Below are 24694 nucleotides of genomic sequence, written 5' to 3'. Positions count from 1 at the left end.
TTCTACATACTGAGGAGGACTATGTTTTTTAAAGAGCCATTGTTTCGCAGGAACAGCTTGCGTGTGCAACAGCAAATGTTGAGCTGTGCATCTCTGTCTGGGTGATGGTGCAGTTTCAGTCGGATCTCAGAAGAATCCACAGCTGGTCCACAGCACACGTCAACCTCCCCCACAGAACAAACTAGTTTCTTGATGACTCTAGAGTTTAGGCTTTTTGCTGTCTGTATATGTATTTTTTTCGTCTTTTAATTTTGCAGGTAGCTGCATATTTTGCAGGGAGGGTCTCAGGTGTGGATAAAAGAGAGGGTAAGGAAAAAGAGAAGGAGAGAGGGAATGGAAAAAAGAAATCCCATTTATTTCCATCCTCCAAGGGTTTCCTTAAAATGCTGACTTGCTCACTTGATGGCAATGCACTGTATGGGTGTATATCATTATATGGGCAGCTTTAGAATACCCCAGTCCACAGAAGCATTTGAGATTGAGTCTCTAAGAATAGCTGCATGAACAAATATCAGCCTTCATAATTTTTTCAGAGGTAGGGATAAATGCAAAATAACATTCAAACACACAGTAATCTTTAAATGAACTATTTGAGAATAGAAAATCTTTTTTGTGTGATCAAGCAGACCTAATTTATGGCAATCCAAGCACACCCAAAACCAGGAAAATAAATGGCATAAAATAAAATATTCAATTTTAAATAATTATTACATTATAAACTGTGCAGAAAGTAACTCAAAGTTTATTTGAGGGAAATCTGGTTTTAGAGCATTCTACATTCTTCTGTCCTAAGCCTGAATAGTATGCTGTACACATTTGTGCAGCAGAACACTGATAAACTGTGGGCCTTCCACAAAAGTGAAACCTCAGCACTGTGGTGAAGCTAAAATTTCTTAAGGACATCAATCTTATCGAGGGAATCTTCTTGCCCAGATAACAGGAAATGATGCACCTGTGAGTATGTACACACCTGGAGCTCTGCTTTGAGAATCTGTTTGGGCAATGCGACCTAATCACCCATGGTATACTGGTCAGGACGAAAGGCTAGAAGATGAGATTGTTCTCAGAAAGTGTGACATTCACAGGTGCAGTATGGTGAAAATATGAGATTTATGCATTTCTACATATGGGTGATCCTTCAAATATATGCATGTTTTTGACTCCTCGAAATCCTGAAAAATGAAACTTTAAACTGTTTCTTTTTTTGTTAAAACATTTATCACATGTCCTGTTATAAAGATCTGATAACGGCCTGAACCTTCTTTTTGATGTGATCGACCAGGGTTCAAAACTAATCAAACTTTTAAATCAAACTAAGCCAAACTTTTTGTCCCTCCCTTTCAAATCTCATTTCACACCGGAGAGGCATTTATTTTCAATAAAAATGAAGGAAGTAATCAAAAAGTTGAAAATAAAGTAATGGGTAGAGTTAGGGTAGGTGTAGGGAGGGATTTATTGTTCCAATAAGGTGGCATCCATTTAATAATTTGAATTAAAATGATAATTTATACTTAACACTATTACTGTGTACTGTTTTATAATGTACTACAATACTGAGGTGCAGGTAATTGCCAATATTTGCAAGAACTATAAATAGCAGAAAATCCTGCTATTTTAACAGTGTAAATAGAATCTATAGTTACTTGCACTTGAGTAAATAGCATATCGTGTAAATAGAATCCATTACTATTTGCACTGCCTAAATATAATATTTCAATACCCTTAAAAATTAGACAAAATTGCTCTAAGCTATTTAAATTTTTAAAACAGAATGACAGTTCTTTAAAAGCTGTTTTTCTTTAAATTCATCCATGTGGACAACAATGTCCCCCTAACTGAAGAATCACCCATAACATCCTGTACTCAATGAACTAAGAGCTTGCTGCACTGACAATCATAGAGGGGCCACTCGCTTCTCAGTAAGAACTTGACAAATTTTTTAGAACATCTTCTATTACTTTCTGCTCGTTTAAGCAAGAAGTAGGAACTACAACTGAAGGTTGCCATGCCCTCTATGAGTCTAACCCCGCTTTGTCTCCATAATGGTCAACTGATGTAATTGCACCATGAAAAGGTCATGGCTGACGAAGCAGATTCTATACTGAGGTCCCTTTTGCAAAAGACCAACTGTTCATTCAAAGTGAACGGCATGCATGGTGACATTATCTGAGAATACTTGGTCATGAAGTGAACTATAGGACTCTGTAGAGCTCTGTGGTGGTGTTTTCAACCCCTGACTCACCTAACAGCACGAATTAGGGTCTTCACTGCTGGTATCACATCCTCCATGGCAACATCAGAGTAAGATTTGTCCTCTGTGTGCTCCTCTCCGATTCCCTCCACTATGAGAGATAAGTCCGTAATGAGAAGAGCATAACGCACACTACCGTTTAAAAGTTTGGGGTCAGTATGATTTAAAAAAAAATTATAATAATTAACCTTTCTGTTTAGCAAATATTCATTAAATTGTTCAGAAGTTTTCAAAATAATTTGCCAAATAAATTATTAATTCTATTAATTAAAGAATGTTGAAAAAATGTATCATGTTTTCCACAAAAATACAACTGTTTTAAACATTGATAATATTAAGAAATGTTTTTTGAGAACCAACTCAATAGGATCTCGTGACACTAAAGACTAGAATAATGGCTGCTAAAAATTCACTTTCCCATTAAAGGAATAAATTGCATTTTCAAATATATTAAAATTGAATGGTTATTTTAAATTGCAATAAGATTTCTACAATGTTGCAGTTTTTACTGTATTTTTGATCAATTAAATGCAGTCTTGGTGAGCATAAAAGACTCTGAAACAACACTGAAAATCTTTCCGACCTTGAACTTTTGAACAGTAGTTTATGTATATAAATATGTATTTGTATAAAGTTAAACATATGGCCAGAGATAGCTACCATCTGCAGCGGGACGTGGTTTTAGGCGGAGAGAGGTACGGAGTCGAGTCCGATCATTGAAGCTCCAGCTCTTCTGGACCTTGCCGGGGCTGGTGGCTTCAGGAATGTTCTCAGTGCTGGGGGAGCGCCGAACATTACCTGGGGGTAAAGGAGAAGCCTTGCTCCGGATAGCCTGAGAGGAGCGTGAATTGTTCATCCTAATGCGGTCACGGAAGCCCATCTTCCCACTGGCAAGAAAATTAGAGGAATGATCTGATTTGGTTACAAACAAGGAAATTAATCTTTTTCCAACATGTTCCATAATGTAAAACATTTTATTCAGAGACTATGTTTGCTTATGTAAGAATACATTTCAACGAAGACAAACAGACAAAAGGGTTAGAAAACAGACAGATCTATCAACAGGTGATTAGTTTAATTTACATGGTAACGGTGACACCACATAGAAGGAAAATGGCTAATCGAAGCTATGTTGCCCTGTGTGAGCGTCACATAATTTCATGGTTTGCAAGAAAAAGAAGTCCAGATTTATCTACATTTTAGACAATATCCTAACATTTAAATATTGTCAGGACAGCTTGTGCTGACTGGAAAACACTGCAAAATCAATTTTCTAATATTGCCTTTTTCTTACTCCATTTACAATTTTTTTTTGTTTGTTTCAAACATATATTTAAGACAAAATTAATGATTTTTGCAGTGCATCACTTTCAGTAAAAGGATCTAGTATCACACTAGCTTATTACTTCCTCCACTGAACAAAATTTTAGAACGCATGAAAATGTTTATTTGTATTATTATTTAAAAAGTTAAAAAAGCATAGCAGATATTAAGCTTAATGTCTTGAGTTGAATGAGGGGTGATAGTGTATTAACCTGTAGCATGCCATCAGAAGGAGCAAAGGTAAAGAAATCTTTGAATCCATGGAACCAAGCACAAGCATGCTGAAGTAGGTATTTATAGCTGAAACCATTTATTGAAAATAATGACATTTAAAAAAAAAAAATGAATTGATGAAAACATGCTAGAAAGTAGGGTTTTCTCCAGTCCTTGTCATAATTTCAGCTCTTCACACAGCGCTTAACCCCTGCATTCTAAACTCGCTTTTAACGTTTCACATTTGAAATTTAGAAGCGTGTCAGCACCGCTTTTACCCATATGAACCCCTGCTCTGGAGCAGGTTTAGCAGACATGCACAGTGACTAGATGCAACCGACTAGATGCTTAAATTACGTGCCTCATTTTCATATGCTTTGGACCGTAACGAACATATTGTATAAAGAGCCGTCTCCAAGTTTGAAAGGAAAATATTAGGCTAAATGGTAAAGGAAAACGTATGAACTGGAGTAAACAAGAGACTGTTTTATTCCTACCTTTATAGTCCAAAAGGTGCATTCAGAAAATAAAAAAAATATAGCAATCTGCCTGTTGAGGATATGCAATGCTAGCATTTATGTAAACAGGTCACGTGCTGCGTTTGTTTAATAAATGACACTGACACAGCAAATAAGAACATTATCCTAGGGTTTACGTACAGTGTGAAGCCTCATTTTATGAATACCTATGATTAATTGTTAACCCCGGGTAAATTATGAGCAGTGTGAAACGTGAAGCAACATAACCTCGGGTTTAGAATAACGCAGGGTTAATTATTTCAAGTGTGAAAGCCTTGAATTCAAATATTGTTTCAATCTCATGCACATAGAGGTCACAAACCTCATGCACACTGCACTTACTTTGACAAGAGCAGAATTTAGCAACCCACAAACAAGATTAGGCTTCTTTGAGCATACAAACACATGCTTAAACACATTAAAATATAGAAAGATCTCAGTCTAAGCATGACTCGTACATGCAGACCTCTCCTACAAGATCTTTAACAGCTCTGACAGCTCTGAAGAATTTTTTATATTCCTGCATCCAAATGCTACAACATGCCATTAGTGATTTAGCCTCATTAAGTAAAAGTGGCATGCATATTGAAATAAACCATGAAGAAAAGTTATTCAGGTTTTTAATTACACCCGACGGCATAGTTTATCTTTGCCCTGTGAGCACATGCAGGCCTCATCTGTGTGCATTGAGCAGAGATATAGAGTACTCTGTTCTCTGGTCAGCCTCTCACAGAGCAGATTACTGAGATTATTGAGCTAGTGCAGCCTTTGTCTTTCACAGTTTACGAGGAATGTAATCCAGTCACGATTAATTTCTCTTCACATTACGAACAAGGCATTACGAATCTCCCAGAATGGGTCGAGCTGCAATGGATCAGTAAGTCTCAGATAGTTTCAGGTATCAGGGGTGGGACGGATCGTGCCCAGTGTGCACAGGCACATCACACATGGATACCTCTGCTTACTGCCAGTATGAATCCAGAAGAAACCCCTCTTTTTAGATACGAGCTGACTGAAGAGACACACAAGGCAGAGGGAGGGATTTGTGAGGGGTCGTGAGGGTTAGTTGGCTATGCCAGGACACACGTGTTACAATTGTTTTTAGTGTGCACTGCATTTGCAAGAGATTGCAGGCAAACATTTAAATTTCATATGCAAGTACTATGCAAGTACAACTTGTAAGCGCAAATGGATTTATCTCTCTCTGTTAGCGTAGCTTAACAAAAACTTAAATTCAGATTTTAAATTGAAATGAATAGTTCACCTAAAAATGCTAATTCCTCTTAAATTCATAACTAGTATGACTTTCTTTCTTCTGTGGAACACAAAAGGAGATGTTTTGATAAATGTCCTTGCGGACAATGTGGACTCCCTGTTGAAAAAAAAAAAAGCATATGCTGCTTAGGTATCTTTTGAAATATGCCTGCTGGTTTGGGTTGGTTTAAGTTGGTCCTTAGCTGGTCATGTGCTTGTCCTAAGCTGGTCCTAAGTAACTAGCTCCTGTTCAGGACCAGCTTATGACCAGCTAAAGACCAGCTTAAACCAGTTCAAATCGGCAGCAATGGTTCAAAACATACCTAACCAGCATATGCTGTCTTTTTCGACAGGGCTGTGTGGTCAAGCTCTAAAAATGACAAAACACATCATTAAAAAAATAGCATAAAGTAGCCTTTGTGTGAGGAAGAGGCCAAAATTTAAGATGCTACCTTCTTAAAAATTTCATTTCATCGATGTATTCGAATCTCATAATGACTTACATTTTAGTCTATTTCTAAAATATATTGTACAGCTTCAGAAGACTTGGAATATAGCACATAAGTTGTATGAACCAGTGTTATAGTGCTTTGACTTTGTTTTATTGACAGCTCCAGCCCCCATTTACTCTTATTGTAAATATTGCTTAATATCTTTTTCCGTGTTCCACAGATGAATGAAAATAACACCGGTTTGGAGAAACATCAAGCTCACTACTAGTTGTGGGCAATAACGTGCACTTCAAAACAAAGTGTAACTCAGTAATAAGTGTTTCTTGAGAAAGGGTCACATTCACACACATTCAGGATTCAGGATCAGCACTTGCAGCCTTTCAGCATATCTCTGCTTTTTTTTTTGCACTGAAATGAAAAACTGCCCCAGGATCAGTTGAAAGAGCTACAACATGTGCAACTTATAGGGGTGAAAGGTAATTCAGGAAAAGTAGAGTGAGAAAGTAGGGGCAGGCAGGGATGAGGTGGCATGCAGATACTGGCATGTGAGGTTATTCAATTAGATTCCAATGCATCTGAATGTAGCCGAACCATGGTTGCATCTAAGACCCGGTTAATTTGTATCATCGTCACTCTAAACAAAAAGCACCTCAAACTGTAAACACAGCACGGCCAACACTTCCCATTGGGTGAAATACAGTCCTCTCAAAAGCCTACCACAAACCTGCATGGAATGTCTGTCCTCCTGAAATCGTGAATGGATGGAGTGATGGCAGAGAGATGAGGAGGAGAGGAGGAGAATGGAGAAGTTGAACGAAGGGGTATGAAGATGGGTTGTGAGACACACTGAAAGGTCAAAGGGTAAAGAGATAATGCTCGCACAAAAATGTGTGCAGGCATTAACACACACACACACACACACACATGCACACAAAGGCCATTGTACCAAAGACCAGCATCAAATATGTGATCAACCATGAAGATTTTCAGTTATATTTAACTACTATTTAACTTTTTTTACCCTCAAAATTCAAAACAATCTACCATAAATCAAAGAGTACAACTTAATCACATATCTGATCAATCTTTCAATGTGCCAGTATAGATGTGTATTAGTATCAGCACAAAAAAACAAGACAAGCAAACACAGAAAAGCACACAGAAAACACAACAAGTATAACTACTGCAGCAGCATTAACTGCAGCTTATTGGAGTGTCAGGTGTTGAACTTCCTGTAAACAACTTACATACTGACAAATGCTTTAAGTAATGACCTGAGACTACACTATGGTATGCTAGTATGTGAATTTAACTGTATTACTGTAAATTGCAGGGAAGAGTTAGTGTCCTCTAAGAAGAGAGTTAAACTGGACAGTGTCGTACCTGTCCCCAGACAGGTAGGGAGAGCTATACGGCCGGAGCCCCGACAGCAAGGTGTGGTAGGAGTTGTGAAGAACCTTCTTGGTGCTACGCTGCCGTTGGAGGTGACTGAACAGTAATGTCAGTTCTCTGACCCACAAGCAAAAAATAAAAATAATAAAACATGATAAAGAAACAAAACAAAACAAAGAAAAAGAAAAAAGAAAAGAAAAGAAAACAGAAGCCAAACAAACAAAAGACTAAAATCAAAATGGCAAATTAACCATTAAAACACTTTAAAAAGACAGGGACAATTCAGTTTAAAAAATATTTAGATTTTACGTCTAAGCAATATTAAACAGAAATACAAACTTCCCTGTCATTTTAAACGAATGGCAATTAGTCAGATTAATTCATACAAAGAAGAATGCATGTGGGATACATATCATTAAGGGAAAAATAGAAATATATTATGAACAATCCAAAAAATGTGGAACGCTGAGATGCTTTATTAAATGAATTAAATCATATGTTGAATACCAATTATTAAACCAAAAAATTGAGTTTCAAAAATATTTTACATAGGATCTTTATGCACTGTAAAATTACTTCTTATTGTTTAATTGGTGTTATGTCTACAAATACGTATACACCTCTAAAACAAATTAAGATATAAGGACTGTTTTCAGGTTCTGGTTACAATTTCTATTTCTCCACATTTTTCCTCCCACATTAACTGGGACCAAAATGAAATCTCACGTAACTCATGAAGACTCATGTCATAATCTTTGCTTTCAGTGCATGCAAAAATTAATGTGGCTGATGAATAAAGCAAAACGATAAAAGGAACTGCAAAACTATCAATTAAATCATGATTTCTGGGTCAAAGTACCACTTTTAATTAAAGTGAAAGGGATTTCATAATAACACTGTGTGCGTGTGCAGGGAGGATTCATTGACTGTGTGTTTATCATGAATAAAATATTGTTTTCTCAGAAACTCGATTATAAATCAGTTGACTAATGCTTTTTGGGATATTTTGAACCCCTTCATTTTGAAATCATGACCTCGAAACGGCAAAGCCATCTGTCAGTCATATCAGTTACACACAAGGCCAGTTCAACTTGCTCGGCACAGATAAGCATCTCCGCAGAGGGCTCCGTTACAGGCCATACTTACCTGAAGGACGGCAGCATACTGTCATAGAAATACCAGGTGGCTGTGAGATATGAGTGCTGAGCATCTGTAGAGTAGAGACGCCATGCAGCCTGGGGAGACAACACGATACAGCACGGCACAAGATGACACACACAGAGGTACAAGTACACAAGACACACAACATACACGTATTTGGACGTGGAAATAGAAATCACGATTGTATTCACGCCAGGTGTCGTGCTGACTGAGCAGTTACCTGTATGAGGTTGGCAGCGGGAGTCCTCCTCTTCTCAAAGTGTTTCTGCCGGTGCTGCTCCTGCACTTTCAGAGCAAAACCTGAACCCAGGATGCCCTTAAAGAAAGGACAGGGGACTATTAGACCATTTGGGATCGGTGGGAAAAGAAATGTCACTGGCCAAAAAAATCGATGGCAGTACTTACAGCCGGCAGGGCAAAGAAGGACACTCCCAGCAGGGCAAAGCAAGCCGCTAAAAGCCGACCTTGCCAGGTGTGTGGCGTCTTGTCACCGTAGCCGATCGTAGTGAGGGTGATCTGGGTAAAAACAGTGGAGGTATAAATAACATAAAATACAAATAATGCTTTTTCCACCTAATTTCAAAATTTCTAAATGACAAATCATGTCAATGGTTAATCAGTTTGAAGTGCATTGCAAGGTCAGGAAAATGAACAAAATGCAAAATCTATGTAAAAATGAACTTATTTACTGAAAAGAAAAGCTTAAGGCAGTGGCAATAACAAAAAAACTAAAATGCTAAATATTTTATCAACTAAAATAAAACTAATATGAATAAAAATGAATAAAACTTAAATAATAAAAATACATTTCAAACGAATGACTCCAAAACTAACTAAAATATAATAGAAAGACAGCTTTTGTACAGCTTTTTATTAGATTATAAAACCTTTAAGACCTAACTGCATTGAACATGAAAATTCTACTTCACAGCAATAACATTCGAACTTTGACCATGAACCATTAAAAACATTTAACGCATTAACTTTAATGCAAAAAAACACAAAAAATATGAAGTTTACATTCCTGAAAGATATGAAAATTTAAATATGAATACAAAAATTGAAAACTATAATACCCCTGACTTGAGGCCCACTGTGTGTATGTAGGCATGATGCTTCTAAAAATCGTTTCTAACTCAGCAGACTCAGGGCATTATTCAGCAATCAGTCTATTAGAGGCAGAATTATAATCCCAGTAGAAATCGTACAAAATAGCTGCAACATCAATTCCCATAAAGCTATTCTGAGCCAGGGAACTGACTGAAAGTACAAGTCTGACAGCAGCGACACGGGTCATTAGTTCAGTCGAGGGCAGTACTTACTGTTCCCCACCAGAGGGAGTCAGCATAAGTGGAAAACTCTGGGTTATCCTCTTTCTCAGCCAAATAGACCAAGAAAGAGGCAAAGATCAATACCAGGAAGCCAATGTACCAGGCTGTGATCAGCTCCTGAACCAGAGAGGAAAAAAACAAAAAGTGGACAATGGAGGACTATGAAAAGATTATTTCAGAAGATTTTATAACACTTAATTTGAGAACTTTGTATCGTATTGGATTATGTATACGTTTCAGAAATTCAGATGTCACAGTAACATTATATTGAATCATCCTGTGATGGATTAGCATGTGTGGCGTCACCTTGCTGTGAGCGTACACCACAGAGCCAAGCAGCTTCCAGGTTCCTCCCCGGCGGTCCATGCGCACCATGCGCAAGATCTGCAGAAAACGCATGCTGCGCAGAGCAGATGTGGCGAAGATGTTTCCCTGTGTGCCTGCTGCTATCACTGCCAGCGACGCCACAAAGACAATGAAGTCTACAGAATGAGAAAACCATAGATGATAAGAGCAAAAAAAGGAGAGAATACACAGAAAATAAAAAAATACTTAAATGCACCTTATTCCACTAATATGGGGCAGCAAAAACAATCATTCTTTTAAAGGGGCACCACTTTTTTTAAAACTGCCATTTCTTTTTGTAAGACATCTATTGATGTAATTTATGTTTATTGTGCAATTGGTTGAAATCTTAGCCTGCTGTACACTGATATCTATACACATTACTGTTCAAAAGTGTGCAGTCAGCAATATTTTTCATCCTTAAAAGAAATTAATACTTTTATTCAGCAAGGACAAATTAAACTGATCAAAAGTGATAGTTAATACATTCACAATGTTACAAAAGAGACATTAAATAAATTAAGTAATGATAAACACATTCAAAAAGTTACTAAAGATTTCAGAACACTTAAGGACCAAATCTCACTATTAACTAGTTGCCTATTAGCATGCATATTACTAGCAAATTTGCACCTAACATACCTGTACATACTAAATTGTTTAGTTTGTATATTGTGTTTGTGCCCTTTTGCACATTGTCTATTTTGTATATTTGTATATTATTATTTTTATTATCTGTGTCTTGTCTGGTCACTGTCATTCTGTCGCACAGTGGAGCTTCTGTCACCAAAACAAATTCCTCGTATGTGCAAACATACCTGGCAATAAAGCTAATTCTGATTCTGTACTTATAAAGCACATATTCTGCATGACCATATTCTACATCCCTAATCCTGCCCAATACCTAAACTTAAACCACCTTACTAATTATTAATAAGCAGCAGTCACAGGAATAAATTACATTATTAAATTATTTAATTAATGTTAAACTTACAATTACAAAATTATTTTATTCCTGCCATCACAAGAATAAATTAATAATTTTACAGTTTTACTGTATTTTTGATCAAATAAATTTAGCTCTGGTGAGCATAAGAGACTTTTTAAACATATATGAAAAAATCTTACCAATCCCAATCTTTTGAACGGTAGTGTACATTTGTTGTATATAAAAAGCTTTGACCTTTAAATAATAATTCCTTTTGTGCTCCAGAGTAAAAAAATCATATATGTCTTGATAAAGATGATTGTAGGTAGGCTATGACAGAATATTTAGAAGAAACCTGACTGGACTGACTATATTTAGACATGTGAATGGTATTTTCTGCCATAGATCTTTATACAAACACCTTTTGTTCCCCTTCACTTTAAATAGACATGGTGTTTTGATCTCAGACTCCAGGTCTTTACCTATGACGCAGAAGGGCTTTCTGGCGAACCGTAGCCGACCCTGCCATCCTCTGTACCGGCAGCAGCATCCGGCTGCCCAGATCCTCACAAAGTACTCCAGTCCAAAAACCACGATCATCACAAACTCCTGCAAGTCAAACAACATGAAATCAAAGTCATTCCTTTTAATAATGTCCGTCTTGTACTTTAAATATGGTAACAAATATATCAAAATAACAATAAAAACACTGATGACAGATGTTCTGCCAGTAATCTATAAATATAAAAATAAACTACCTGGCAGTAAAGACTAAAATATACTAGACTGGTCAAATACCTCAAATTTATGCTAACTCAAATGACCGCTTCTCTTCCTGTTGAAGATGCCACAGACGGCTTGGATTCACAGAGGCCCGTGCTAAATGCTTGTATTGATTACAGATCCTGTAGTGGCACCCGCGCTCTCAATGTGAACAAACACATTACAGACTGAGTGTACAGTCAATACCACAACTTGCATGATAGACAACATAGTCCTTTCCTGAAGGAGACCATTAAATGGAAAAAAAATGGGAGAGAAAGTCGGTGTGAGAGGGAAAGCACTTCATACTGAATGAGTGATTATAGAATTGCAGCTAAGATTATTTGATGGAGTTGGCTATTTCTTGCATACTCGACAACGCCTGAATCCTGCCGTGTGCTTACACTGCCATTTCCCAGAGCAAAGATCCCAGAGGAAAACAAAATGCACACTTAACGCCGCCACAGGGAGACATGAGACAGTACAAGAATGCTTACCCTATGCCAATCAGTTGAGAAATGAATCCGGCCTGAGATGCCGGAAACTAAAACGGTAATGCAAATAAGGCCTAATAATTTTCAAAATGTGTTTCCTTGCAGTTATAAAGTGAGCAAACGTTCCCCTCATGTGTTATAACGGAGCCGTATACAGAACACTGATAATAGTGTATCATACTAAATAAAGTTTGCAATCCCTCAAGATGGACGGCACGCAGAACATGCTTTAGCAAAAAGCCTTATAATGAATTAATAATAATTTGTAGTTACTGCATATGTACGTGTTTATGCTTATGAAGGATTTCAGAACCATACCGGCTGGACTAATAAAATAAACTTCTTAGTAACACAATAGACAGCAAAACAGGCTTGCATACATAGCACATTTGATCCATAATGCTGGCAAACAGAAAAAAAGACCCAATTCACCTTTTTTGAAGACACACCTCAAAAAAGATAAACAGACTGTGATTGGATGGGCTAACAGCCACAGAGAAAGCCCTGTGTGATTAATTATTCAGATGATGTGCTATTATGAATGTTTAGAGACGTGCAGACAATGTGGATGCTGTTTAGTGAAGCTACTTTGACAGATCACACAGTCCACGGCTGCCAACTTTGAATTTTCTTTAAACTACATTTTTGGATATAAAAGGAAGTCAAACCATTTGCTCTACAGGTAAGAGAGAGTCAGTGGATTCATTTGAATGCAATTCAATAGATATGAAACAATGCATACTGTGGCAGGCTTATACCTGTCTGGAGATGAGGAATGAGGTAGATTCATTCAATAATTAAGAAAAACGAAACGACTTTTGTGATTATTCCATTTTATTAAAATAAATGTAAAAAATTGTTACACTTGCATAGCTAAAGGATTAGTTCACCTAAAAATGAAAATTCTGTCATCATTTACTCACCCTCATGTCATTCCAAACCAGTGAATTTTTTTTCTTCATACAATAGAAATGTATTACTAGTCAACTGTTTGGTTACCCACATTCTTCTAAATATCTTCTTAAGATATAAAAGAAATTCATCATACAAGAGATCGATTTGGAAGAACTATGCACTTTTCAGTGCATTTCAGTATTTAAATATGGTAAAATGGGAGTACTTTACTCTGAGAGTACTTACGCTTTCATTCGTAGCTGATAGCTATACCTGTATAAAATTAGCCAAAATATTTAATAAATAAACATGCAAAGTGTCTGCTTCTGGCCCTGATGGTAGATGTTGGAATTATACCATCTAGGTATGAAAAGAGCCTGGCCATTTAAAAGTAGCTGTGCATTCTGAAAAACTAATCAACATATAAATTGCTAATATTTGTTTGTAGTAACTTTTTCCCCATCTGCTACCTTTGATGCTCATGCTAAGGAAAGCTGCTAGTGAAGGGTTTAGGACTGTGCATGTTCTTGTGGTGTCATGAACCAATCAGCATTCTTCTGATATAGTTACGCTCTAAAATGATTAATATTGTTACTGTTTAAGGTATAGTTTGTGTCATTTTAACCCCTTACCAGGATGAAGAGCGCCTCGTTGGCAAATGTTTGATGGTCTGGGATGGTGGAGAAAACAGAAAGCACCAGACAGCTGAACACTAGGAGAAAACTGAAACACAAACAAGCACACACAAACTAACAGGTCAAAATACAATACAAAACTAGGGTGAGTGTTGTATTTTTTATTTTTTTTTAAGTAATACTTTATCATGTAAAACAATTAAAGCAATGCAGGTTTATTACTTTATTATTTTTTAATCTAGACCTCAACATCTCAGGAAACAACAGCAAAACTAAAAATAAACAAATGAACAAACAAAACCACAAATATCACAGCAACACAGCAAAGACTCAAAAACAAACATGTGTTCTACACGTATTGATGACTATTGGCTTCTGGTGGACAGAGAAACTCGCCATGACACCCCATAATCCAAGCTGGCATTCAGCTCATACACACAGATGCTCTTAATCACTGCTGTCACAGACCCCGCTTGGAAAGCCCAGCATGCCCACTCAAAATGGAGTGAATAAAAGCAGCGATTACAGCCCTACTTCCTGCCATTTCTTGGGACCACTCAGACTCTTTGGAAAAAGGGGCCCTTTCGCAAGAGCTGGGGCTCCCAGATGGCTCCAGGTGCTCCCAGCTGAAACTTTGTAAAATAAAAGCTGGATTCGCCCCGCGGTTCTCAGAGAAGCTCTTGGAGTCTGACTGGCTCTGCACAAGCAGCTGCTGCTGGGGATAATGCCAAACCGGACACATCTGGCCCGCTCACTCATGCCCACTGCCTTACTTCTCAGCTCTGCGATCTAACTGTACGAGGACAGAATGACATTTTTCAGCTGTGTTCTTGGGTATAATGTGACGGTTAAGAGCAACAGCGTTTTGATGATTCAAATAGTCACAACAAAGGAACCTTGTTGATTAAAGGGGCAGTTCACCCAAAAATGAAAAATCATGTCATTAATTACTCAACCTCATGGTGTTTCAAACCTGTAAGACCTTTGTTCATCTTCGGAACACAAATTAAGATATTTTTGATGAAATCCGAAAGCTTTCTCACCCTCCAATAGGCAGCAACGCAACTATGTTCAAGGTCCAGAAACGCAGTAAGGACATCGGTAAAACAGTCCATGTGACATCAGTGGTTCAACCTTAATTTTGGAAACTATGTCCTTTCTACTTTTCTGGGCCTTGAATGTGATAGTTGCGTTGCTGTCTATGCAGGGTCAGAAAGCTCTTGGATTTCATCAAAAATATTTGTGTTCTGAATTTGAACGAAGGTCTTACGGGTTTGGAACGATATGAGGGTGAGTAATTAATGACAGAAATGTTAATTTTTGGGTGAACTAACCCTTTAATGAGGCCCATAAGGACATTTGAAATTCAACTCCTGGAGCGTTACGAGACTAACAGATCTTAATGAGCGGCTGTACACTGATTCACTCACAAAAGAGGAAGGAGACAAAGACTGGCAAACAGCCACGTCATCCTCCAAATACAGCACTGATCTCGCTGATATCGGAAGAGCCTATAAACACTTAAAAAAGGCCGAGGATAATAATACACTTTCCAAAGTTTACAGTGTTTCCCATCCCAAAGAATGAGTCAAAAAAAAACTACAGCAAGGATTCCACGGATAAATCTTTAATCCATGCCTTCGTGTGTTGGATGGAAAAGCAGCAGAAAACAAATCTATTCTGCAAATCACGGGTGAGTGGAAACACCTGTTGTTTAAAGTAAACAAACAAGATTAATAATACATGGATTTTAGTGCTAATTTAACATGCACAAACACTTTTCAAACGTATTTAATGGACTGGGTTTCTGGAGGCATTTTCCAAAGTTTTACGTTTAAAAGGTTTCTGAAAGGTTGAAATTTCCCCCATTTGCAGTTTCGGTTTGCAGTTTGGAGTACAAGAAAAGAATTATGACTTTAAGATCAACAATTAAAAAAAATATATATTTTTTAGACAGTCTCTTTCTAAGTATATATGTAGATTGAGAGAATGATGGGTCTAATAAAGATATATCAAAGATTATGGCAACTATTAGGGCACTGATCTGAAGTCAATTAGTTTTAAACATGCTCCTCAAACATTCTTTATGCATAAATAATATTTTGGAAAACCTCAGAAGACTAAAAGGTCACTTCATCCCTGAACCGTTTCTGCTGAGTGTGACTCATTACTGCCAAAGTAATGTACTGTAGGTACAACGATCCCTCATAAAACAACAGACTGAAAAAAGGGCCAAAACACTGAAAGCCAAGGCCCAGTTTCCCAGTCCTGAATCATCAACAATCTGACTGGATGGACAGAGGAAGAAAATTCCCAGAAACTGCTTAGCTGCCCCCAATAGGTTTCCATCAAAAAATGATGAATGCAGTAAAAAATAGATACATTAGAGCATGCAAAGACCATGTGCGGCTAGCATTTCAGCTGAGAAGCAAGTTTTGAACCCAACCTCCAAGCCCAAAGTCAATTTTGCCAAAAGCAGAAATCAAATCCTCAAATCAGCAGAAATGATAGTCTCATGAGGTGAAAACAATGCAGTGCCGTGTGTGTTTGTATTTCCTGGTGAGCACATGATTTGGCTGTAAATCATGTCGATACCATTCTCTGATGGTGTGCCTGTACTGACAGCTGGTCCTAAAACTCTAGAGACTAAAAGACTAAAACTCTGTTTTCTTTCAAAATCTTTAATCTTTGTTTTATTTACAACTTTGAAAAATAATAATACAAAATTTACAATGTAAAAAAAAATGTAATCAAGAAAGATTTTACAGTGTAGGAAAAACAGTTTTCAGAAGCAATGTCGCAATAACGCAGCATGACCCATTTCTCTCTTCTCATTCTCTGCGATACATTAAGATGAAGTATGCTGTAATGGACCCTGCTGTGGCCCTCATTAGACTAAATCTTAAGCTAAATTCATCACTTGGACTGTTAATATGCCATAAAAGCCACAGCGAGATGAAAGCATGAGGACATAGATATGGGCCATGTGGGTAAACAGAGGGGATGATGAATAGTGAGGGTTTTACACATTGCTGAGCTGGACTCTGTAGACTGTACGCCACAAAACATCTGCGCATAACGGCAGAGTCTCTGACCCTAATTCAATCAGGGCAGGCTGATGGACCAGGTATCAATTACACAATGAGAGAGATAAACATTAAGCTACGCTGAGAGTGGAAGAAGGATAAATGTTTGGAAATGGAAAAAGTGGAAGGTGTTATGTGATTTACCTATCATGTCTTTATGACAACACCCACACAGAATAATATGTAGATGGGTTAAAAAGTTAGAAAACAAATAGTACAGCAAATCAGAGAAAGAAGAGAAACAGATTGTACCTCTAAGCAGAGGACAAAGGTGGCAGCAGTGGAAAGCTCTATAAATATCCACGTGCCTTGAATTGTGACAGCCTGCAAATTTGTCCAGTACACACAACCACATTGTTAATGCTGCGGGGTGTCCATAGGGAATATAAGAAAAGGAAAGAAAGACTGAAGACGCAAAAAAAGATGAATGCCTTGACTACTGGATATTGTACAAGGCTTTATATCGTGCAATTACGTGTGTATGGTAACCTGAACAAAAGAAAGAACATCTAAACATCTGTCTGAGTCACTGTTAAAAATGATTACCTCAAGCAAATATTGATACAATACCATCAATTTTTTTTGGCTTATACCTGGTAATGTGGAGTCCTAACAATATACAGCTTTCAGGAATCCTAACATCTTAATCTTTCTATAACAATAAACTGTGATTTTGCATGGATTTTTCAAATAGGACTACTAGGAAAAACAGATTTTGCGTTTCGATCCAATTCAACTCTTCCCAGCATACACTGGGGCATGAACAAGTTGCTTTGTTTGACCATTTTCCATGACCCTATGTAGGAAAAGTGTTTTGGAGAATGGATGATAAATGGATGTTTCACCATTTTCCATTATATTTACATTGTTATTGGTGATTTTGTCATTTGTCTGCATATAACACTTTGGACGGCATATCAACATTAATTTACTTAAAATTAGCAAAGTTAACGCAATAGTGTGAAAGTTTTAAAGTTTTATAAGTTTTATAATTAAACTTAAAGCCATGCAAACTGTTGGCTTTATTTTTTAAAACGAACAAATACAGCAAAATAATGGTAATACTGCAAAAGTATGGGGGGTTATCCGGCTGTCTTCACATTCCAAGAATTGAAAAAAACTGTTCTAATGGTGGGAAACATATTGCTGAAGCATAAATAAAACAAGACACAGGTTTGGCAACACAAGCTCTGCTGGGAAACACTGTGTAAAACCAAACAATCCATCCATAACACAAATCTGTTCTAGTCTAGAGAGCTGCCTGCTAAGTTCATAATAATTCATTTAATTGTAAAGTGGAATTGGAAGTCAGTGTTTAATACACTGTACACAGTTGTGAAAGATGTCAAAAAGAAGAAGCAGGAGCAGACAACACAAGAACAGGAAGTAAAGCTGCAACCAGTCTGGAAAGCATAATTCCTTAATGTCGGTGAAACAGGGTTAACACTGATACCTCTCATACAAACAGAAATCAGAAAACAGCGGAAGATCATAAATTACTTTATTTTAATCAGATCACTGATATACTGTTGTGCCGACTGCAAATGGCATCTATCAATGTGTCTCCACTATTCATTCATGCCACACATCCGTTCACCAACACACACACACACACACACACACACACACCCTGGCCTTCTGAACACACTCAGCTATCTGGAAACTCTCATTCACGCTATAGTTGGAAAGGGCACAATCACAAGCCACTGAGTCGCTGTATTGTGAGTGGGATATATGCTGAGCTTGCTGAGAGGAAAAGCAGAAGAGCAGTGAGAGATGTTAATTGGACGGCAGAAGGATGATGAGAGGCTTGACATTTACAGACAATACTGTTACCATGAGCAGAAAATTTGAGAATCCTCTCCGTATCCTGAACAAACAGGATGTCACATGCAAAAACTTCTAACCTTCTATGCTACCACATTTGCAATTTTATATTGAAACACAAGCTACTGCATGTTAATGGTAAATATCATATGCGGAACAAAGTAATAGATTTTATTTTCTTTAACTACGCACACATTTATGTCAAGGGGGTTGATTTAAAACATTTAATTTTTGTAAAAACATATTTATAGTGGAAACTTTTTTAAATCAACCCCTCTGACATAACTGTATATATATAGTTGTGGAAACTGCGATACATTTTTTTCAGGATTCCTGGATGAATTAGGCTATTTTTAAAAAGTTTCTTTGTTTTGTAACAATGTAAAAGTCTTCACTGTCACTTTAAATGAATTTATTGCATCCTTGCTGAATAAAAGTATTAATTTCTTTTAAAAAACTCTTATGACCCTAAACTTTTGAACGTATTACAGATAGACAAACAATCTAACAGCAAAGATTTTTTAATTAAAATATTATAATAATCATAAAATATCAATAAAATATTAATTACATATTTAAGAAATATTTTAAATAGAAAGTTTAATAAAAAAACAAACCAAGCTGAATTGTGAAAATATCACATTTTTACTGAAATGTGCCCAACACCACATTTGATATCACACAAACTTGCACAGTTGCAAAGGATTTGAAGCAGTGCTTTCAAAACACACACCTTGCACACTTTCACGCGCTCAGTTCATTGCCCAGATTTCCAGTATTTATGTGCTGACATTTCACCGCTCAATGCACTGCTAACGTCACTCCTAAAAGCCCAAACCCATGCAAAATATAATGCCTTTATTTACACATGAGGTAAGGAGAAGCTGGTGCATGTGGCCCACAGCTCTGTCAAAGAAGCTTTGATTTAAGGCAGACTTGTTTTTAAATGTATCCTTTTTTTCTCCCTGTCATTATACTGCAGCGCTGGGACAGCCAGCAGCATCCACTTACCTGCACACTTTTATGTTCTGATTATTGATCAGATTGTAAGAATGTAGTGCATAAAGCCATACCGAAGACATACCGAAGCCCCATTGATCAAAATAAATAGCTCTCACACAGCATATTTCCTTCATATATTGATTACACTCCAAACTGGATACTTTCTGATTCAAACAAGGATTGATGAGTTTAAAATCTACTCTTTTAAGTTACTATTATTTGATCGCATTGGATATGAGCACTGAAGAAAGCATGGACTGAAACGTCCGCTCGCTGGTCTGTTTTTAATACATATTGCACTTTTGTCACTTTTTCACTTTTGCATATGAAAAATAAATAATTTGATTTTTGGTCTTTTTTTTTGCAGTGTGCGGACAAATTAAGCTACCTATCGCATTGGATATACCATGCATGCTCACTCAGAAACATTGCATTATGTATTATGTATAGTGCTGTCAAATTATTAATAGCGATTTATTGCATCCAAAATAAAAGTTTTTGTTTACATAGTATATGAGTGTGTACCGTGTATATTTATTATGTATATATAAATACAAACACATGCATGTATATATTTTAAAAAATATATTTTTATATATTAAATATTTATACAGTTTATAATATAAAAATTTAAATGTATATGCATGTATTTTCAAAATATATACTGTGTGTGTGTGCGTGTATTTATATATACATAATCAATAAACACAGTACACATACATATGTAAACAAAAACTTTAATTTTGGATGCGATTAATCATTTGACAGCACTAATTATTTATAAATGTAAAAATATTACATTTATGGGACAACCAAATATTTCTACTTATTTCTGATCATTTTTCATTACTCTAATCCACTTTGTATGGATAAGAACCACTAAAGTTTCTCTTGATTAAGAGTAACACGTTCGGCATGAAGCACGGATAATTGTTTTATAGGTGCACGGTCAAGCCGAGGTCTTTGTTCGGGTAGAGAAGTGAAACTGCAATTAAATTGTCAGAAATAGACAGAACTTCTGTTCATTTAGAGGGAATTTCCTTTAGTGGATTATGAGATTAACAGGAACTGGCCAGTGGATTGAACAACAACAAAAGAAAGAAGTGGCTTTAACATTTGACCTGAGACTGACTGGATTAAGATGTTTAGGAATTCAAGGGTGTGAGAAAAAGGAAAAGGTTACACATCTTCGGTGGTCAGTGGCAAAGCCTTTATGTGGGATGTTAATAGCTTTAACCCTATGATGTGTTATTGGGCGATATGCTGTATTGTCATATCGTCCTATCGTCAGCATGTGAGATCGCCGATATACAATATTATCGTGCTAATTTAGTTTCAGTGCCGGAATGAGAACCAACTCCACCAAAATAGCGCAACAAGTTCAAAGGTTTGGGGTCAGTAAGATTGAATTTTCTGAAAGAAATTAATACTTTTAGTCAGCAAAGATGCATTAAACTGATCAAAGGTGACTATAAAGACATTTATAATGTTACAAATGATTTCTATTTCAAATAAATGCTGTTCTTCTGAACTTGGTCACATGGTTTACCCAAAAATATTAGGCAGCCCAACTATTTTCAACTTTCATAATAATACAAAATGTTGAGCACCAAATCAGCAGATTAGAATGTTATAAATATATTATAAATATATAACAAAATATATCCAAATAAAAAACTAATGCATTTACATTATTATTATTATTATTATTATTTTACAATATGATTGTTTTTACTGAATTTTTTGATCAAATAAATGCAGCCTTTGTGAATATAGGTGACTTTTGAAGGGTAGGGTGTGTCTTAAAAAGACACAACAACATAGAGAGACATTTGGAATTATAGGTAAGGGTCAAAGGACACCAACAAGTGTTTTGGCTGTAACATCACAACCCTGAATATTTAAAATAGCTTTTAAGGATCAGTTTTAGAGGCTTAAACGTTCAGTATAATATACAGTATAGGTTAGAACAATACTTTTTGGATGCACATATATCAATTTATTTGGTAAATGTGTTTCCATAGTAGTTTATGTACATGTCTTCTTGTCAAAAAAAAAAAAAATAGCATCAAAATCAATTTGAGTGTATACATTTTTGTGTGTATTAGAAATATGCACACACACACACACACACACTTATAGAGTATCCTAAAATGTGCATAACACTGTGCGTGGAAAAAAACCCTAAAACAATTCCTTGAAATAAGTGCCCCCTGAATTATGTAAAAAGATTTAGCCAATCAAAGTTACACAAGCCTGATCACGGAGTGTCAGTGTCTCTGTTTGGCTGAGATGCCACAGAATCGTCCCTCTGACCCTAGGGTGGGAACGTTCTTTTGAAGACAGCCTTATTAACAGACAATCTGGCTGCAAAGAAGAGACGTTTATAGAGCACGCCAAATGCTATCTCACCATTACGCTTATCATTCAAAGTACTATTTACAAGATCAGCAGGCTACCATCTTTAACCAAGACTTCAAACACGGTCCTTCTGGTTCATCTAAACGACTGCAGTGGCACGCAAGAGTGTAATCAAGCGTGCAGTACCTTGTCAACACTGCTGAAACTGACACAAAACACAGTACAGAGACTCCACCACTGCTGTCTCATCACTACTTGGAGTTACTGATACAGTTACAGTTGATGCAGCAAACACATGTTAGATATATAATATTCTTCCATCATACCTAACAGAGAGATCTCAACAAAATAGGCAAGTAAGATTTTTCAACAAGGATGCATTCATTTAAAAAAAAAAAAGTGACATTTACATTGTTACAAAAGATTTCCATTTTGAATAAAATACATTTTTATGGCATATGACATTTTAGAAGCATATAAGCATCCTAAAAGAAATTATCATGGTTTCCACAAAAATATCAAGCAGCATAACTGATTTCAATGTTGATATTAAGAAAGAAATAAGAAATTAGCATGACTGGAGTAGAAAGACTGACATAATGGCTGCTGAAAATTCAGCTTTACTAAATAAATAAATAATGAAATAAACTAAAAAAAAATCTAAAATTTACAAATTAAAGTTGCTAATTGATAATTTGTTAGAAAAAACATCTGTAATTGCCAAGACAAGAATTTATTTAGTTTAATAGCTAAATAAGCAAAATAAATAAATTTGTTTTAATATCCCAAAAGAAATGCAAAAATCAATTGATTAAAATACCATTTCTATATTGTTTATATAAAAAGATATATAAAGAGGAAGCAAGGTTGTGGAGAAAAAATGAGGCTGAAGAGATAATGCTGATCTGAATCTGTTTTTTTTTCTGGCTGGCTTGTTATCTTAATAGAATTACTGAGCAATATAAGAGAGACACAACAAGAAACACCGAGATCATCTGTGAATTCTTCTCATTCATCATATGACATCTTGTAGGAAACAGAGCCAAGATAAGAGCATCCAGGCCAGCAGATGCTAGGAAGGTTTTGTAGCTTCACAAAGAAAAACATGCACAGTATCACACATACACAGATAAACACACACACACACGCACACACACACACACACCTACTTGGATCTGTCAGGCCCAATAAATAACTTGTAAAAATGTTACCTCATTGTTACATATCCAAGTACATACTCAGTGCACCTGTATCCATAACTAACAACACAAAAATATTCCAAACATCAAAAATATTCAAAAATCAAAACTATTATTTCATGGAAATAAAAACTAAAATCTATGATCACAGAAAAAAAACACTATTAATTATTAAGATTTGCAATGAATAAATTGATTTATAGTAGATAATGATATGACAGACCTTAAATGCAACTGATAGAAAAAGTGCAAAGATAGTCAATATGACCAAAAATTAGGAGCTTAATGGGGCAAACTGACTCTGTATTCAAAAATTCAATAAAAACATCACAGATTTTCACTAATAGCATTTTTAATTAGCATTTAAATGGATGTTGGTACTAGCAACAAAGTTTGTAATTATTAGTTCACTAAAATTTTCATTCACATCAGATACACAAACACCAAACCACTTTGTGAGAGTAGTCAGGATGCTAGCCCTTATAAATACCTCTCTATATTATGAATTTGTTTTAGTCCTGTTGCTATGGTGAGGTTTCCCGACATGTTTATAGAACCTGCCATTATAAATTAAAGGGCCTTAACAACACTTAAGGGGACTTATACAAGACATCAGCTGCCGACCAGCAACCAGCAGGGAGGTGGGAGTGGGAGGTTAGCGCTGTCCATTTTCCAGTAAAGACTTTCACATGGGTTCCTTATTGACTATGAGAATTAAATACACAGAATTACATTAAGAATCAGAATTTTAAGAATCATAAGTCATAATTTCAAATGCCAAATTTTCTCCACCAACAATTGGGCACGTTTCAAGATTCAAGATTCAAGATTCAAGAGATTCAAGATTTTTTTATTCGTCACATACACAATTATACAGAGTATAACCAGCAGTGAAATGTAAGTCAGGTCCGCTCCAAGGAGAGTGCAATTGTATAGACAAATATTAAGAAAAAGAATAAAAGAAAAGAAAAAAAAATATAAATATAAATGTGCAGGTCAGTATGTTGTTGACATAAATAGTAATATAACAGGAATGTGCAAAAGAATGTGCAAAAAAGTTGTACAGGGTATTTAAATAGCAGCATATGAGGTAGAAAAAATTATGAATAGCTTATTGATATAGTGATGTTAACATGGAGTCAAGTGATGTTATGACACGGAGTTAGAGTTTAGGAGCCTGAAGAAGCTCCTCCTAAGTCTCTCAGTTTTTGCCATCAGGCTACGGAAGCGCTTACCAGATGGAAGCAAAGTGAATAGTCGGTTACC

At 36.2% G+C, this 24694-nt stretch overlaps 1 protein-coding gene across 1 annotated transcript in view; it reads right to left on the bottom strand.

The window, feature by feature from the left end:
* LOC306885593 (potassium voltage-gated channel subfamily KQT member 4-like) overlaps window positions 1-24694 on the bottom strand; it is a gene marked incomplete at both ends in the record, with an annotated part of 41949 nt that overhangs the window by 2623 nt on the left and 14632 nt on the right. Inside the window, 11 exons of the mRNA XM_079442238.1 lie at window positions 2243-2342; window positions 2912-3138; window positions 5261-5317; window positions 7395-7520; window positions 8550-8638; window positions 8785-8880; window positions 8970-9080; window positions 9887-10012; window positions 10202-10377; window positions 11651-11777; window positions 13951-14041. Of these exons, the coding sequence (XP_079298364.1) occupies window positions 2243-2342; window positions 2912-3138; window positions 5261-5317; window positions 7395-7520; window positions 8550-8638; window positions 8785-8880; window positions 8970-9080; window positions 9887-10012; window positions 10202-10377; window positions 11651-11777; window positions 13951-14041 (1326 nt within the window). The remainder of the gene's footprint in view (window positions 1-2242; window positions 2343-2911; window positions 3139-5260; window positions 5318-7394; window positions 7521-8549; window positions 8639-8784; window positions 8881-8969; window positions 9081-9886; window positions 10013-10201; window positions 10378-11650; window positions 11778-13950; window positions 14042-24694) is intronic.

Source organism: Barbus barbus, assembly GCF_936440315.1.
Source record: "Barbus barbus genome assembly, chromosome: 19".
In the NCBI taxonomy this organism is placed as follows: domain Eukaryota; kingdom Metazoa; phylum Chordata; class Actinopteri; order Cypriniformes; family Cyprinidae; genus Barbus; species Barbus barbus.
This window is presented reverse-complemented; position numbering and strand designations above follow the sequence as displayed.